The sequence below is a fragment of the Brachyistius frenatus genome, unplaced genomic scaffold, assembly GCF_029030835.1.
Source record: "Brachyistius frenatus isolate BFR_SWC_R1_liver_20210118 unplaced genomic scaffold, ASM2903083v1 Contig_23, whole genome shotgun sequence".
NCBI classification, from domain to species: domain Eukaryota; kingdom Metazoa; phylum Chordata; class Actinopteri; family Embiotocidae; genus Brachyistius; species Brachyistius frenatus.
The window spans coordinates 2,863,667-2,882,940 of NW_027210622.1; the positions used below are offsets into that span (position 1 = coordinate 2,863,667).

A 19,274-nucleotide genomic window follows, 5' to 3' on the forward strand; every position below is an offset into this window, starting at 1 on the left:
CAGAAACTATATCAGACATTACTGGAGAATTTCTGTAAATTATTTTGGTCGTAATGACTGAAAAGTTGAAGAGACGTTTTCCGGTAATAACCGACTCATCACCTTGGCCAGTCTCCAGCCAATGCAGGGACAGAAAGGAGTGGCAGGGCTCCAGAGCAGGGAGGAGAGGCGCCGCACTGTGTCTTTAAGCTCCAGTGAAATCCATCAGGGGGAGTCGCAGCCTGCAGGATCATTGTGTTGGTCCGCTCGATGCGCTGGAGGGACCTGTTCTACGTTAGTGGATGGGATCTGCTGATTTCAAGCCCAGGATGGTTATTTCTGCATTTGAAACGCATGGAGTAAAATAAACGGCTTCCAAACCGACTAAAATGAGGAGTCACTGGGTAGCTTTTGCGTCACACTTTATTTTGCTGCCACTAACAGGTAAGAAAACCACTTGTAATGCTGTTTAAATATTGCTGTGGTGACTCGCGTGTCTGTGTTCAATTTTTTTTAAATTTATTGTGACATTTTTCATCTCTTTACGTCAGTAGATTAAAAGATAGCCTATTACATTTGTTGCTATCAAAATAGAGAATTTCCAATGATGTGTAGCTATGAACTACTTTATGCCTATGGTAATTCTACAAAATATATTTTGAGCTAATTTTTTCTCGCATTTCTATTAGAGTCTCTGGCTTTTCAGATGCCTGAAGTGTTGCTCTGTCTCCTACATGTATCCCACGTTTTGTCGCTGTCACTATTCGAGGTCTGTGCGCCTTTATTTTGGACTACTGTAGGTGTAAACAGCCGAGAGAAGACAGCATGAGTGCATGTTCCTTGCAGCTTCTTTTCCATGCTTCTTCTGTGGGGGTGATAAACACGATTCCCACGTTGTGTCTGGAAACTGACGTTATTTAACGGTACAGTCCTCAACCTATCAGCTCAGGTCTACAGATCACATCATTTGCATAACGACTGCTTCGGAATTACCTTTGCGTTTGCCTTTCCCGGCTGTCAACAGGTGTGTGCATGTGTATGTGTGCGCGCGCGCGCGCGTTTTGTTTGCAGACAATCAATTATTTATCCTGCTGAAATGAACAGGATAAGATGGTGTGTTTTATCACGGAAGCAGAAGGAACAAAGAAGACAAGATAACACATCTTTTAACACAAACGCGCCCCGCAGCACTCTGACATCTAACAGCTCTCAGTGCTGTGATGAAAGCTTTCTGTTTAGTCACAGAACAGCCTCAGGTTTTTTCTGAAACCTTTAGTCAATATTCAAATGACCCTCAGTATCCATTGCCAAACGCATTTCTCGCAGATATCAGTTAAAAAAACAACAACAAGCCCTTTAACAGTCTCTAACAGCCTGCACAAACACACATATTGATGTTTTAGAAGTGGAGCATCCACATGCTTCTCCCTCTTGCTTTCTGAGGTCTTTGAGCCTAAAGGCACAACAGTCACATGAAATACTGTTCTTAAAATGGTGCCTATCATGTGTAAAACTGGAGAAAATATTTTTAAAAAAACTAAAAACAGAGTCAACTGTGAAGGGGCTGGCTGGTGGGGGTTAAACTGAAACTAAAATGTGAGTTTAGTTTACTGTCTTAAGGGAGTGGGTTTAAGGGCCCTAATGCCTGATTACTCAGCCACTGAACAGCTCATAATTATTGATTGTTCTATTGAGCTGTGGTGGATAGATAGCACTCTGTTTTAGGGAGGCTCTGTGCCAATCATACCATCCTATTTAACCATCACATCTGGCACTTTATTCTGTTAAGTTTTATTCCTTCTATACTGCTTTGGAACTGAAATGATCAATCAATTGATTCGTCAATAGAAAAAAAAGTTTTGATTTTCTATATAATTTTTCAAGCAAAAGTCACTCACTTTTCTTTGTCTCATACGTTAATATTTTTTGGTTTTGGCGAAACTGAAGTAATGCAATCCATTGTCTTGTTGATTTGTGATTAGCATTTTTTCTGACATGTTTCTGACCGAAACAGTTAATATAAAAATCACAAAATGATCTGAAAACAAATTTATGGTTAAAATAATCCTTAGTTGTTGACCTGCTTCTCTGCTCTGTTTCTTTTTGCTCTTTTCATTGATTTCTATTTGTTTCTAGTTTTTAAGGAGCTTGCAATTCATCTATATTAGTTGTAATAAAAGCAGCAGTGTTTCTCCTTCTGGCCTGGAAATTTTCCCAAACCGAACACATACAGCCTTCAAAAGTAGCATCCAGGTCCACCATAAGTCAACTACACTGTTTGTCCTCTATTCCAGTGTGGTGCGAGCCAGTCATCTCCCCCAGCGGGCCTCACATAGTCATTCCCAAGAGGGGCAAGCTGGAACTGCGTTGCTATGACAATGCCACAACGTCTGGCAGCCCGTCCAGGCTGAGGTGGCAGAGGGAGAAGACTCGCAGGCTGGAGGGAGAGGTGGAGGAGGGCGGAGTGGCATATGTCAAGTTGTCGGCAGTGCAGTCCTACCACATGGGTCGCTATGTGTGTGTCAGCAACAGCACACTGGCGCACAGCTCCATCTATGTTTATGTGAAAGGTGGGTGATCAAGAGGCTTGCAGCGGTACATACGTGTACATATTTGCCCATATTCGATCAATCTAAATGTTCCTCTTTCTTTCATCTACTTAGACCTTCAGAATGCCTTCCAGCACACCATAGTGAATGCCATTCTGGTGCGAGCAGGTGAGAACTGCATCATCCCCTGTCTTGTGACTGACCCTGAGGTCACCCTCCTGGCTTTGGAGACCTGCGATGGACGACCTTTGCCCTCTGGTATGAGTTATCGCAGCAACCTCCAGCGAGGCGTCATCATTAGCAGTGCTAAAAAGGACTACGAGGGCTGTTACGTATGTGTGGGTCTGCTTGGTGAAGTCAAAGTGAAGTCGAGCCACTACACAGTCGATGTACGTCTCGGTAAGTAAGAGATGTGATGGCTACGGGAGATTTCTAATATTTTTGTTTCCAGAAACAATAGTTAATGTCGGTAAATGGGTTTCATACTCATGCTCCATTTGGCACAACATCACTACATTTTTCTCATGGGTTTTAATGGAGCTAAAAGGGGCGGAAGAGAGGAGAAATGCTCTGTGTGCAGCTGCTGCCAGGAGAGACGTCATCTTTAGAGAAGTTCTTTAAAATAAGACAGTCTCTTGTCAGAGATGGTGAAGTAATTCCAGTTGAAAACTATTTTTACAGCCTTAAAGCATCTATCTACTTCCAGTGATTATGCAGATGAAGATAAAGCCTAAGCATTTGACTTTACCATACCATAAAAACCCCTGAAAAGTGAAGGATCGCTATTGTTAATAATCAGTTCAGTAGGCTGCTCAATGTTTGTACTTCCAAGATAATCCATCTAACAGTTGTTGAAACAGTTCACTCAGAACCACAAATACCATTGTGGCATTGGTGGAAAAGTCAGAGGATCACCAAAGTCACTAGGATTCATTCTGTGGGCACCACAAAGTCTCAAGGAGATCCATCCAATACATGAATGGACCAAGGTTGTTGACCAACATTGCCATTTTAGAGCGTCTATCATGGCTAAAAGTCGACTAAAAGTTTCTATTCACTATTCAGATATGCACTGGCCAATTATGAGCTATGTGCGGTATATTATGATTAGAGCTATTTAAATTGATATCAGTGGTTTCTCTGCACTGGATCGGCATTCTCAGTCTGGTCGGCAGTGGATGTTTTAACTGGAGACGAGCTGAGGCGAGTTAGACAGCATGGTGTCTTTTTGACTGATGGAGAAAGGAGACTTGAAGGAGGGAGGGAGGAGCTGAGGGATTTGAGTTCTACACTAAACAGAGCTTTGTAACAGAGCATGAAAGCTGTGTTTAGGTTAAATAGAATTACTGCAGCACAAACACAGCACAACTGAAGGGGCGTCAGTAGGGATTTAATGCAGGAAATTAACTATGCAGTTGATGCTTGGACGACCAGTGTCTGTATATGCACATACTGTGCTTGTGTCCACAGTCATGAGTATGGCCATGCAATAATACCAGACCGTAGTCACACACCCTTCAGGCTCTCTTGTTATGGTATACAACTAAGATATCCATTTGTCATGTTTTCATTTTAGTATAAAATCACTGCATTTTGTTTCAGCTGTACTGTGATGAAAAATCTCAGGGAGGAACACGGGTGAACATGAATATAGATTCTTTTCTTTTTTTTTTCAACTAAGGGAATAACACTAAGAGTACGAGCAGTCAATACAGTTACAGGTTGTGTTAGGTGTTGTGTGAGTTGATGTAAATATGCTGTTGGTGTTGGTGTATCCTTTGTGTGTGTGTGTGTGTGTGTGTGTGTGTGTGTGTGTGTGTGTGTGTGTGTGTGTGTGTGTGTGTGTGTGTGTGTGTGTGTGTGTGTGTGTGTGTGTGTGTGTGTGTGTGTGTGTTTACTAAGTAGTCAGTCTAAGTTCCAATTTCGGTGAGTGTGCTTAAATTATGATTGTGGATATGCAAAGAAAACTAAAGTAAGATAACAGCATAGATGGGAACAAGTTTGTGAGAAATGAATGAGATGACCAAACAGAGTGAGGTTCTGTTGCAGAATTTTTGATGGAGGATGATACATTTTCCATAGAGAAGTAATTTATTAGAAGGTTTTTCCAGTGTCTAATGTGTATGGTGTTCCTTGATTTCCAGTTCATGACGATAGTTTTCTTGGCGATAGTTAGGGCCACAAGGAGTAATCTACTGTTTGTTTTGTTCAGTTTCACTGTTGATAGGTCACCTAGTAAACAGAGTGAGGGTTGAATATAGATTCATGACTCAAACATTCAGAATGCACTCTAATCCAGACTGTTTACAATACAAATCCATGATTTCAGACTAATAAATAACATGCAGTGAGAAGTGTGTCAACACCCTGGAAATTATTATAATCGGAGCATAACAAAAGAGTTTTTATGACAGTTTTCTCATTCAAGTTGACCTCACTGTCGCATATCAGTCATTATAATGTGGCTTTTTTATCCCTTGATCCAGTGCCCGTGCTGCGCCCAGTGATCACATTGTCTCAAAGAGACCCCGTCATCCTAAAGAAAGGAGAGCAGTTTAAACTTACCTGCAGCTGCTCCAATGTTAACCCGGACTTCAGTGTCAAATGGGATTTTCCTTCAGCAGCGGTGAGATGGATTTATTTGCAATTCTTTCTGTCAGGGTGTCAAACACTCTTCTGTGCCTTTTGTTAATTAGGAAATATACTCCTTCTCCTACCAAGAAAAGATACAGACAATATATTGATTTTTTTTCTGGACTGTAATGACCATGGTAAACACTGAGTAATATACGTGAAAATTTAAGGTGTTTAATGACAGTCAGAGGAGATTACAATATATAATTGCTTACATATTACACATGTTGGACTAAAGCACTTGTTTAAAATACTGGATCTGTGAGCTGTTAGATTTGTTGATATAGTACCCCTCACCTTTGCCGCTAATGCTTTGCAGCATCCTGATGAAAATCAGACCTCACACATCCTGCCCGGCTCCCGCGGTTATCAGCGCGCCACCTATCTCTTGATCACATCTGTCAATCAATCAGACTCAGGCATTTACCGCTGCCACGCTCACAATGAGAGAGGCAGGAGTGATGCAGCACTGCAGCTGGAAGTTTACGGTAGGTGTTAAAGTTGGTTTACATGCATGTGAGTGCGGACAAAATCAGTGCCACAAAACAGATTCACACAACACAACCACCAACCCACCTTCACTGTCTTTATGGGAATGCACTGAAAAACACACACACACACACACACACACACACACACACACACACACACACACACACACACACACACACACACACACACACACACACACACACACACACACACACACACACACACACACACACACACACACACACACACACACACACTTATCTAAAACTGACACCAGTATTTACACCCAAAACAAACATTTTTCAAGAATTGTGATCTCTCACTTGCATGCTATGCAAATTAAAAAAGTCAAAGCCTGAGGGAAAGTGCTGTCATTATTCATAGTGTGTTATCTTAAACCACTGAGAATATCTGCTCTCTTTGTTTATACAAGTAACAAACCACTATACTTCTGTTTTTCAGATCAGGGGTTTATTACCATGTTAGGAAGTCCAGGTCCAGTCCAGGCGGATATTAAAGAGGGTGAGAGCCTGAGCCTCAGAGTAGAATTTGATGCCTATCCTGCACCCAGCTCCTTGTCCTGGTCGTTCAATGGCAAGCGTCTCCTCAACACCACAGAGCACGTTATCACTGTCCACCGGCGCCAATACAGGTACAGTGAGTTCAGAGCGTGCCACTACTGTAGTGTACCCCTGCGTGTGCACAGATTACTAAATGTATGTTTGTTTTATCAGACACAACAGTGAGCTGAGATTAGTGAGGGTTCTCGGCTCGGAGGGTGGGATCTATAAGTTCTCAGCCAGTCACGAAGATGCATCTGTTGATCATTCATTTCACGTGTACGTCAACAGTGAGTAGCTTTCATGTTTATTACATTGCTCTACATACATTCATTAGAACTCAATTAGTTGGTTAATTCTAAAATGATACCCTTTTCCAATTCATATATCATACACATATATAAAAAAATGTCTTACAACTCAGCAAATGGCTTCACTGACTTTTCTCTGAGCTTTAAAAAGAACACATACTGCCATTAAAAGCCACTAAGAACCTCTTCATGCTTGCGGTTGAACAGTATACAGGGGCTCTACTGTATTTTTACACATGTATGTAAATATGTCTCTTTTTTTCTCTACAAGGTAAGCCTGTTATCATTGCCCAGGAGGGGCCCGTTGACGGACGGGTACGGTGCATCGCTGCAGGCTATCCCGTCCCCAAAATCAGCTGGTACTTCTGTGAGCTGCCCCACACGAGGTACACCAAACATCTATCACACTACTCTCACCCGAGGCGTGTCTCACTTCGTCTCCCTTATTAGATTTAGCTGACATAGCGAACACTCAGGGAACGCGATACATCACTGCGAAAATGATGATCTGGTTGTGAATCATCATCTTTTACATCTTGCTTTGTTGTTCCACCAACATCAGGCTGTCTTTATTGTTTTAATGTTGGATTACGAGTTATAGTTCACAGGTGATTAGTGAGATCAGGAGAGCTTTAGAGAGGGACTCTGTACAGTAATAACTCTCTCTATAAACAGATCTAAAAGTGATAATGTAATAAAATTAGGTATTGCATCATGAAATGAGCAATCAAATTAATGATGTTTACCTGCGACGATTAAAAAGAAAGAGTTGCAGCCAGAAATATTTTAGTAAGAATTGATATGCCTCTGTGCTGACGAAAGCTGTAGTTGGAGGCAGTATGTTTTCAGATCGTCTTTCTGTACATTGCATTCTCGTGAGTGCAACACCTCAGGAACACCTTGAGGACATTTCTTCAAATTTGGCACAAACATTGGTCTCAAGGATGAACTGTTCGGGATTTGGTGGTCAAAGGTCATAGTGGCCTCACAAAGTATATTTGCGGCTATAAATCAAGAATTCTTACACTAAATATGACAAAATATCACAGAAATGTGTAATTGGATAAAATGATACAATGATGACATTTTATATCCAAAAGGTCAACTTCTCTGTGATGTCATATTGTTGTGCAAATATGTTCATATAACTCCTAGGCGGTACATATGAGTTTTCTAATATAAACAATAAGATAAAAAAGTAAGAAATAATATTAAGATCATCTGACTTCAGACCATTTTTCTTATAATAATCCATAATAGTCCATAGACATGACTCATTTTGTCTTGTTCTGTCTGGCAGTTCCTCTGAGAGCAGGAGATGCTCGAGGAAGCTGATTAACAGGTTTATGTCCCCTCATGGACTCATTAGCATTCAGACTTGTTTCGGCAGACGGTCAACACACACACAGAAAACTTTTTTTTAGGACTTTTCGAGCCCTGGTAAAATAGGAATTTAATTTATCTTCAAAACTTCTTTTGATTTATTGATAATATTAACAAATAAACTGGTAATAATTTAACTCAGGAGTCATTTTGTTGAGATAATGGTTTCTTTGGGAAAAATAACAGATTATTTTCTTAACATAATGCCATAAAGTTATTTTTGTTTCAAGACACAACCATTCGAATCCAAGATAGGGATTTGACCCCATCAGAGAGAAGCAGCTTCATTGCGTGTCTGCATGAAGACACAGACATGTGGGACAGGATTCCTGCGGGTCAAAAGACCAAATGATTGGGCAACAATCGTATAAGAGAGCTGCATCCAGCAATAACAACTGGCTTTAACAACGAACTTAGACATATTACATTAGAATTTTTGCGTAAAAAATAGTTTTGATATTGTAGGAAAACAGAAGTGACAAAGAAGAGATAGCAAGAAAAAAAGCAGAGGTTCCCCCAAGTGGACTAAAAGCCAAAGATGGGAGAAAAGATCCTCGTTGTTTTCTTTCTTTTCATACAAACAACATGTATTATCTATATCCCTCTCCCTACTACAGTCCTCAGTCTTGTCACCTGCTGTAAGGTAGAACAGAGAGGAAAATGTTGGGGGAAAAAGTAAAAGACTGCTCTTCAGCAACTCTGACCTCTCAACAGGTGCTCACACCTGCCTAATGCCACCCAGTGGGACACCTCAGAGGTCGCCATGCTCACAGAGTCCGCCTTTGGGAGGAGTGAGGTGGAGGGCCGACTGAACATCAGCAAGGAGCACGTTCAGTACCACACCCTGGAGTGCGTGGCCTCTACAGAGGATGAAGAAGCCTACACACTGTTCTCCATCAGTGGTAAGACACACTCACAGACGTGCGCACACTCACGCACGTGTGCGCGTGCACACACACACACACAGATACACACACACACACACACACAAACCATACGCTGTATAGATTAAATACAGTCTATGATTCCGTGTCTGGGGGGGAAAGGGTGTTTATCTCATGTATCATGCAACAAAGATTTACTAACGGAGACACACAAACCCATTGACCTGTGTGTGTGTGTGTGTGTGTGTGTGTGTGTGTGTGCGTGCGTGCGTGTGTGTGTGGAGGCCAGGTGTGTGGTTACTGAATACAGATTGAATAAGATTAGTGTATGCTGACTATGCAGGCTGGGATTATATGGCGTAGACGCACTAATCCTCGTCACACAAACAAACACCACTGCTGCAGCTGTCTGTCTTAATGTTGGAGGAAAAGGATGTGCGTGTGTGTGTGTGTGTGTGTGTGTGTGTGTGTGTGTGTGTGTGTGTGTGTGTGTGTGTGTGTGTGTGTGTGTGTGTGTGTGTGTGTGTGTGTGTGTGTGTGTGTGTCCGTGCGTTTGGTGTGTGTGTAACTACTGGTAAAAACTTGTTTATGCTCTAACGCTCCATGTGATTTGTGATCATGGGTCTGTGTGTGTTTAATCTCAGAACGCGTCATCCCCCATAAACTGTTCACACCCCTCCTGACTTGCATGGTGGCCACTGGCATCTTACTCACCCTCACTCTGGTGGTGTTGCTCTATAAGTACATGCAGGTAAGACAGGAAATAAACCATTCAAACTCACTACAGCGATATTTAGGTGATTGGAAGTAAAGTAATAAATGTCTTATGAATTCCATAAATCTATGGCCATCAATGCCTTTCATAAATTAATTTCAAAGTGCATAGACATTAATGTTTAAATCAAGTTCAGCATTGATATAAAGTTTGCATCATAAAAAAGTAAATGGCTTCAGCAGTTTCTGGCAAAGGGCCCATTCTCATTTACTAATGACTCATGCCTCCATTCTGTTTAGAGTATGTTAAAGTTAGAAGCATCTTTCTTTTTGCCTTTGGTATTGATATTCTGCAGATAACAGTGAAAGTGTGTCCTTTTAAGAAGCATGAAAGTGTCCTAATGAATTTGAACTGAATCAATCAGCCATTCAGATTGCAAACATGCTGTAGTTAAAAGATTTTTTGACACTCTGATCACGCCTGGAGCAATTAATTTACCCCCCTGAGCATGCTGCTCTTATTGCACTCAGATGAGTCAGACTCCTTGAGAACTAGTTTATGAATCTGCAGTGGGATCATCATCAGGGGAGAGTCTAGACATCAGCTGACAACTGAAGTGCATTGAGTACAATCTAAACTTGGATAAAGGAGTTATGTAATGAGAAAATGCCAAATATATACAGTACATATATAAACAATACAATCACACATGACAAACAACCCCAGAAAGCTGAGCTAACATCACTTGTTTCTGTCTGTGGCCCCTTTTCTCTCCAAATACCAACAGAAACCAAAGTTTCAAATCCAGTGGAAGGTCATTGAGAGTATCCATGGAAACAACTACACCTATATCGACCCCGCTCAGCTGCCATACGACTCCAAATGGGAGTTTCCCAGGCAGAAGCTACGCTTTGGTATGATATTATGTTAACATTTGTGAGAGCACACATGGGCAGGCATGTAATTATTGTTTAAGTGATTATACTTGTTTGCACTTTAAGGCAAAACCCTGGGCTCTGGGGCTTTTGGAAAGGTCGTAAGGGCCACAGCCTACGGACTGTGCTCTGCAGATACTGTTACGACCGTCGCTGTTAAGATGCTAAAACGTAAGTCTGTCGGTCTGTCTGTGGAAAGTAACTAAGTGTATTTACTCAGGTTCTGTACTTGAAGAATAACACCAAGCTGAAAAGCAGTGGTTTGATGCCTACTCTGGTTTCCCCCTCTACATTAACTCGTATAAATTTGAGGTACTAAATCTCAGAGACCAATATTGTACTTATTACCCCACTTCTTTTTCTGACAGCTTTAGTTATAACTTATTTTAAAGATTGCAATTCTTCATACCCTTACTGTCCAGAAAAAAAAACATGCTTAATATTTTAAATGGAAGTACTTTTGCTTTTATAGCTATTACAGTTTACCATTAGTTAAACAGGATATGGAATTAAGTACTTTCCTCAAAGTATTTTTACATAGTTGTACTTTTACTTCTGTGATCACTGCAAATGTTAATGTTGTGATGATGGCATCTCAGCCAACGCTCATTCCATGGAGAAAGAGGCGCTGATGTCAGAGCTGAAGGTTCTCAGTTTCCTTGGCAACCATGTGAACATTGGTAACCTGCTGGGAGCCTGCACTGTCGGAGGTGAGAGGAGTTACTACAAACAGATGTTTTTTACTCAGTAGGACATTTACATCTTTATTCTGGATTAAATTTGTTCTCGTTTTTTTTGGGTGTGGACATCCTGTATTTACACTTCAGTTTTAATGCCCCTTTTATGATTGGTATTATTTATTTATTGACGGTTTTTATGAGTATTGTTTTGGAGATCCTCATGTGCTGACTTGCTGCTGTGCCCAACCATCATTAGCGGCTTATTAAAAATCCGATATTGGACTCTCAGTACCATCAGCTTTGATGAGACGTGATGCACTCTGACTTGTCACACATTTACTATTCAGTCGATCAATATTATCAACTTATCTCAACCTCAGCATTGATTGTACTGCAGCATTTTGATTGGATTCCACACATGTATGAGTGGGTATGATGTTCAGAGGGAAACACTGAACACTTGATGGTTGTTTTTGTGGCTTCTTCGCATGAAAAATCTATTTAAAATTATTGAACACTGACACTAATTTATTCAGCTCACAAACACTTATTGTTAAAACCTGACAGAGCGGATGTTTATCACATGTTTAACCTGACTAACACAGCATTGCAAATACAGTTCCATCATCTTTTGTCTCATTTTCATTGTTATTTGATGTCATGGTTTAAAAGTCAGTGACTGAGGTTCTGCTTTTATCTCTCCATCCTGCCAGGCCCAATTTTAGTGATCACAGAGTACTGTTGCTATGGCGACCTCCTCAACTTCCTGCGTAGGAAAAGAGAGTCCTTCCTAAACTCCCAGGTTGGGGATGGTTACTATTTCAACGTCTTGAACCCAACGGAGCCTGCAAGGTGTGTATGTGTGCGAATTCTTAACTATGATCACAAAGTGGTAAATATCTATACTTACGTGTGTGTGTGTGTGTGTGTGTGTGTGTGTGTGTGTGTGTGTGTGTGTGTGTGTGTGTGTGTGTGTGTGTGTGTGTGTGTGTGTGTGTGTGTGTGTGTGTGTGTGTGTGTGTGTGTGTGTGTGTGTGTGTGTGGCAGAGAGGTAACCGGTACAGGATATATGCCCATGCGTCCCTCTGAAAAAGAAAGGTCCTCCCAGTCAGGTAAAAAGTCTCTCCCTCTGCATTTCCAATTACAACACACTGCCCAGCCAGCCCAGAAAAGTCTGTTCAAACCTGGTTTCATTCACTAAAGCTGATCTTTATCTAGATGACATAGAAGACCTGTCTCTGGACGCCGAAGATCTCCTCAGCTTTGCCTACCAGGTGGCCAAAGGAATGGAGTACATTACTTCCAAGAAAGTAAGGCCTTAATAGACTGTGTTAATATTTATAGAGTGGTTGCAGAAGGGATTTAAAAGTGCTGTTGCTGGTTTATAGATCATGTTATGGCTTAGGGCCAACAGTCATGATATAGTGGTTTCACTACAGTCAGAAACACAGTCAAGCTGCATTTACAGCATATCTTATACTTTTTTTTTATTTTATTTTTTTTTTTTTTATCATATAGGATGTTTCACGTCTTTTGCCAGTTTTCCATTTGTGTTTGTAAGAAGCTTTACTGACCTCACATCAATTGTGTGTGTGTGTTTGCTGTGAGTCAGTCATTCCCTGCAGAAGCCGGTTACAGTGTCAATACTCATTTCTGTGTTTGTTTTTGCTCGTTTGTGTGTGTGTGTGTGTGTGTGTGTGTGTGTGTGTGTGTGTGTGTGTGTGTGTGTGTGTGTGTGTGTGTGTGTGTGTGTGTGTGTGTGTGTGTGTGTGTGTGTGTGTTTTCAGTGCATCCACAGAGATATTGCAGCCAGAAACATTCTGCTGACTCATGGCAGGGTGGCAAAGATATGTGACTTTGGCTTGGCGCGAGACATCAACACTGACAGCAGTTATGTGCTCCGAGGAAACGTGAGTCTGTCAATCAAGTCTTTCATTCCCTACTCTTCCTCTTCATCCTTCCTTCCTCCCTTCCCTGTCTCGCTTTGTTCCCTCTCTGTCTCTGCAAATCAACAAAGGAAAACTCCCACGCATGCTTCTCTACACTGCCTGAACTGTTCACCAAAACAATGCAAGCAGTATTCAGAGATGAAGAATGTTGGACTGCCACTGAAGATTATTGTTGTTATCATTCATCATCAATCATTTGGGCTATGAAATATCAGAAAATGTCCAGAATGATGTCATCCAATCGTTTGTTTTGTCAAATCAATGCCCCAAAATATTATCAGTTTATAATTACATTACACACACAAAATCGACACATCTGTTCCTGAGGGATGTTTGGCATTTTTTTGAAAGGTGGCAGTAAACAATAATTCCTTTATCAAGATATTTGCAGATTATTCTATTTGCTGAGATTCATTTAGAGCTGTGGAAAAGCTTTACTCTTCCATACACTACATGAAAAATTTTGGGGGGATATATTGTATGTTTTTGTGAATGAGGACAAGGGGTCACGGCTCTATCCTCCTGCAGGCTCGTCTGCCGGTCAAGTGGATGTCTCCCGAGAGTATTTTCGACTGTGTCTACACCTTTGAGAGTGATGTTTGGTCCTACGGCATCCTGCTCTGGGAAATCTTCTCCCTCGGTAACATTTCCAGTTAGAGCTGTGCTGTTGTATCTGTTTCATGTCCAAGCCAATATTATTGTCCATTTAAGCTGACTGGGGCCTTATTAGAGGCTCTGATGATGCTCCCAAAGAGCAACCTCACTCAGTGGAGAGAATCATGCTAAATCATATGGATTAAGAATCCAGCTGCATTGCAAAAATAACACAAGTTATTTTAAATTGTATGTTGGTGTTGTAGGAAGCAGCCCATATCCTGGGATGCAGGTGGGATCTGCATTTTATCATTGGATTCAAGAGGGCCACAGGATGAACAGGCCTGAGTTTGCTCCCATTGAGATGTAAGTAAATATCTGTGGGTGTTCTAGTAATATAATATTATAGCAAAGGATGCACTAGTGAATATTTGGGTCAATTAATCTGCAGATTTTTTTTTAAATTAATTAATATCAAGAAAACCTGTTTGTTTTTTAAAAACTTTTTTGGCCCTAAGCGCTAAGATACACAAGAGGATACAAAAAGTTGATAAAATCAGCATATCCTCTCATTGTTGAAGCTGAAACCAGTGAAAGCTTTTATTAAAAAAATTATGAATGATTTATTATCAAAATAAATGTAATGCCAATCAACTAATCAATTGACGCAGTTGTAATTCATAACGTGTCTCTGGTATTGTGAGCATTTATTATAAATACCACATGATCTATTTGAAAAATAAATCTACTCAGAATTCATTCCGTTTTCATATCACACTGGCTGCTTCAGATGTTCACCATGTTTCTTTTTATCACTGCATTATTATCACTGCAATGTCACATAACAAAGCTAATAAGATTTCCATCATATATGACAAATACTTCATTGTTTCAGCTTCGAAAACGGGACATTTTGCTGCCTTTTATTTCCTTAAATTATCCATCCATCCATTATCTATACCCACTTTATCCTGAACAGGGTCACAGGAGGACTGTAGCTTATCCTAGCTCACTTTGGGCCATGGCAGGATATAGCCATGACAGATCACCAGTCCATCACAAGGCCAACACAGACAGACAGATTCACGTTCACATTCACAAGCATTTTTTTACTACTTTCTGATGTTTTATAGAACAATAGATTCATTGATAAGAAAAATAGACAACAAGACAAAAAAAAAAGATAAAGTACCACAATATGATTAAAAACAGAGGGTCGGAGATTGATTTGGTCCAGATTTAAAGTGACCACCTGGATTCTTTACCCACTTGTTTGTCTAGTTGGTTGCACGTGTTTGTGTATTACATTTGAGCTCAGTAAAGACCATCAATGTTACGATTCACAAGGAGGGACCATAGAGCACAACTCAGGTCTTTACTTAGATAGAGCAAGAATGCAAAAATTCAGTAAGGCAAGAAAATGACAAGAAAGCAGGCTGAGTCACAGGCTGAGTGACAGGGTCAAAACCATAATCAGGACAAGAACAGGCAGGGAAGACCAGAACGCTGAAAGGCCAAGGCACAAGAGACAATCTGCAGAGGGCCAGTGGAAATGGACAGGTAAATACTCAGAAGCTGGTGAGGGGACAGGTGAGTGGGGAGGAGGGACAGGTCAGGTGCGATTGGCAAGTTTTGAAATGGCCACAAAGTTAGAACATGTTGCACAACAACCACTGGATGAGTCGTCTATAACCCGAAACCGTGACAATTACTTTAGCAGATTTACAAACTAATCCCTGTCTTTCCTCTGCAGGTATGACATGATGCTATCCTGCTGGAATCACGATCCCCTGAAAAGGCCTTCCTTCAAAAAACTGGTGGAGAGAACTGAACTGCTGCTGTCAGAAAATACCAAGAATGTAAGCATTAAGAACGACAGAATTATTGGTGTTCTTTGGTTTTTTTTTATGCCTCCCCACCAGTGACAGCCGTGGCCAGTGACATTATGTTTTCAGGTTTCAGGAACACTTCGAGGGAATTTCCTCAAATTTGGCACAAACGTTCACCTGGATCAAGGATGAACTGATTAAATTTCAATGGTCAAAAGTCACTTTGACCTCACAAAACATGTTTGTGGTCACAACTTAAAAATTCATACACTAATTATAACACAATTTCACACAAATGTCTCACAGGATAAAACTGCAAGGCGGTAATTCTACTTCCTTAAAATACCAATCTGTGTTATCCCTCAGGTGTATTTGACGTTGAGCAACGCCCCAGGTCATCCAAAGCAGCAGAGGGCGCCATCACGGAGGCTGAGCTCAGTCTGCAGCACAACAGCCCCCACCCAGCCTTTACTGCAGAACACGACTGACGTCTTTCTGGACAACGTCTAACACGCACACACACACACACACACACACACACACACACACACACACACACACACACACACACACACACACACACACACACACACACACACACACACACACACACTGCTATGACACATATACAACCCCCCTACTTCCCTGATCAGTCTCTCCTACCACACAAACTGCTCCACACTCTACCACTAACTACATATCCATTCAAACTAACTCTAAAATGCTGGCCTTCCTGCATCACAGACAGAAACAGACACAGACACAGACACACACACACACACACACACACACACACACACACACACACACACACACACACACACACACACACACACACACACACACACACACACACACACACACACACACACACACACACACACACACACACACACACACACACACACACAGATCCTGTATATATATATATATACACACACACACACACAAAAGCCTGCACTGGGCTCTCAGCCTCTATCTACTTTTCCCATTGGCGTATTGATCTCTGTGGTAGGTCTTTCAGGTGCACGTCTATATAAAGCAGACTCCAGCACTAACCGGCCATCAGAAACAACATCATCCATCAGCATTGGGAGGAGTTTTGGCTCACATTCATCTTTAGATTTCATCTTAAGATGCTGTGGAGAAAGCAGAGACTTTGAGTACATGTACATAGGGGAGATGTGGGACTGAGGACAGAGATCAGCAGAGTTGGTGCTGTGCTGACACGACTTACTTTGTGTATCATATGTCTTTCATTTTGTAGGAATATTCTTGCACATTAGAAAAAACACACTTTCACGTCGAGAGTTAGATGAGAAGATTGAAACCATCCTCGTCTGCGCGTTAAGTACAAAGGTACAGCTTAGTTTAGAGTAAAGTGTGGAGGGAAGGGTAAACAAGTAACCCGTCAGTCCAGAGTCTGCATACCAGCATGTCTAAAGTTCAATTAGGTTGTTTTTACAGGCGGTGATGTCTAGTATTACTACTCGGTAATCCTTACAGAAAAAACACACCCAGGCTTTCCATATGGGACACGTGATCACATGTATGTCACATGTTTACCACATGTTGCAACATATGATAACATGGGGAACATATGTGAAAACATTTTCACATGGGAATCGACATGGGCTTCATACATTACACCATGAAAATGTTACAAAACCACGTTTCCCTTTGACAAAATAAATGTTTCATATGTGGTATGTAATCACGAGCTTTTGCACAGGTGAAATTCATGTGTTTTTTCTGTAAGGGAAGAATTCATCTCGTATGTTTCTTCTCATCTACCTCTCGGCAAAAATATTTCCGATAATGTCAAATCTTGATTTAGTCATTGTCACTGTTTAGTGAGAGGTTGTCAGCAAGCCTAACTTCAAACTTATTTTTGATAGGCCTTGAAATAAAGATACCTTCTCTTCTCTTAGAGGTCCTGAGTGTCTCTGAAGAGAAACAAATGAGCCAGAGCAGAGTGGCATCTGAGTGATAACTCCTCGTAAAAAGATGAAACCATAAGTTACATAAACACCTGTGCGTTGTAGCTTTAAAAACTGTGACTTAGAAGAGGCTAACTGGTGTATTGCTATAAGTATCTTATGGATAATTTTAGTGTTTTTAGTCTGAGCAACGGCACTGTGGCCGGAGGCTTACGACTAATTGTGTGCTTTTTACTTTATGTCAAACATGTATGCAATGTAAATACAATAGAGATGTGCCTTTAGATTTCTTTTCTTTTTTTTTAAAATCCTGGATGCATTTGTTTGTGACTGTTATTGTTGAGATGGCGGCTGAAGAAAAGCTTCTGCACTTTGGCTCTGAGGTTCTTGTAGTTTTGATACAGTTGGTTGACTTAATAAAGAAAGTACCTGTGATGGTAGAACCGATTGCAAAGTGCCTGTTTCCTTTCATTTTACAGCAGTTTTAACATGCTTACAATGACAATGCTAACGTTTGCTCATGTTTAGCAGCCATAATGTTTCCCATGTCCATCAATTTGCATATTCTATAGTGATATTTTGACCTGACGTGTCTGTTGTGGCCCAGCACTGTCACATGAATGTGTTTCTACAGGAACATGAATGTGTTTCTACAGCAACATTAATGTGTTTCTACAGCAACATTAATGTGTTTATACAGCAACATTAATGTGTTTCTACACGCTCATACATTCAGCTTGTCCCTTGTTGCTTTTTCTGTCTCATTGCAGTTGTCGATTGCAGACTGTAGTTCCTCAGCAGTGTTAGCATTTGTACAATATTTAGAACATAGACTAGACTTTTTGTGTCACTTAATTACATAAGTGTACATTACACAAATTTCAAGGTAAGAACTATTACATCTTCTTCTTTGTTTTACTGGCAGACAACAAACCAATGTTGAAGGTGCATGCAGCCACCTACTGTACCGGAGTTTGAACTTTTACACCTCCTGCTTTCCAAACACATGAGGATACACACCTCTTCTCCCTCTCCTCTTCCTCCTCCTCCTCCTCCTCCTCCTCCTTCTTCTTCTTGTTTCTTGGCAGTTGCAAACCAGTTCTAAAGATGCATAGTGCCACCTACAGTGTTGCAGGGTGTAAATTCATACCATTGGTTTATAAACGGACTAATAAAGTAAAATAAATTCAAATAAAATAATTGCACCCTATTTCCTTGTAACACCCTTCTGATTTCCCTGAAGTTCTGTCCAGTGCTCAGTAGCCTGTTCATTTTAAACTTAATCCCTGTCCTGACTTATGTTTGATATTCCTTATAATGTTTCCCCTCTCTGAATTATATTTGTCGCAGTGCATGACAACGTGTTCAACAACTACCTTGATGTGATCTCGCCTTTTCCACATTATAAAAAAATGTGAATCGAAACACTGCATACCAAAGCACTACTCGTGCAATGATTACCTCTTCTGTACAGTAAAGGTATCTACTTTTAAACAGCTGAGTATAGTAAACAGTTGTGTTTGTTTGTTGCTTTACTGTTTGGCAACACCAACTTCTTACTGCCCCCTAGTGGCTTGGCATATTAATACCCCCAAAACAAGGAACCCAAAAAGACACCCACTTTAGTTTCAAAAGTGCCGCTGGATGAAAAGTTAGGGGGTCACCAGAGTTTCAATTAATTTCATACTTTTATACTCACTCAAAACACAAACATGAACCTTGTATTTCCACTAAATGACAGCCATGGAGTTGCCGAAGTCAGTAAAGTGCTTACCAAGGTTGCAGCTGTTCCATACTAGCATGTCTAAAAACAAGAGTACGATAGAGCAGACGTGTCACG

At 40.9% G+C, this 19,274-nt stretch overlaps 1 protein-coding gene across 1 annotated transcript; it reads left to right on the forward strand.

Moving 5' to 3' along the window:
- Window positions 1–229: 229 nt before the first annotated feature.
- kitb (KIT proto-oncogene, receptor tyrosine kinase b) lies at window positions 230–17,882 on the forward strand. Its single transcript, XM_069697363.1, has 21 exons — window positions 230–423; window positions 2,274–2,549; window positions 2,643–2,927; window positions 5,015–5,154; window positions 5,482–5,650; window positions 6,117–6,306; window positions 6,389–6,504; window positions 6,797–6,911; window positions 8,623–8,810; window positions 9,437–9,543; window positions 10,295–10,421; window positions 10,509–10,613; window positions 11,042–11,152; window positions 11,836–11,974; window positions 12,170–12,234; window positions 12,341–12,432; window positions 12,910–13,032; window positions 13,600–13,711; window positions 13,932–14,031; window positions 15,419–15,524; window positions 15,861–17,882. Exons 1-21 carry the CDS (start codon window positions 369–371, stop codon window positions 16,002–16,004), a joined length of 2,865 nt encoding a protein of 954 aa, XP_069553464.1. The 5' UTR covers window positions 230–368; the 3' UTR covers window positions 16,005–17,882.
- Window positions 17,883–19,274: the final 1,392 nt, after the last annotated feature.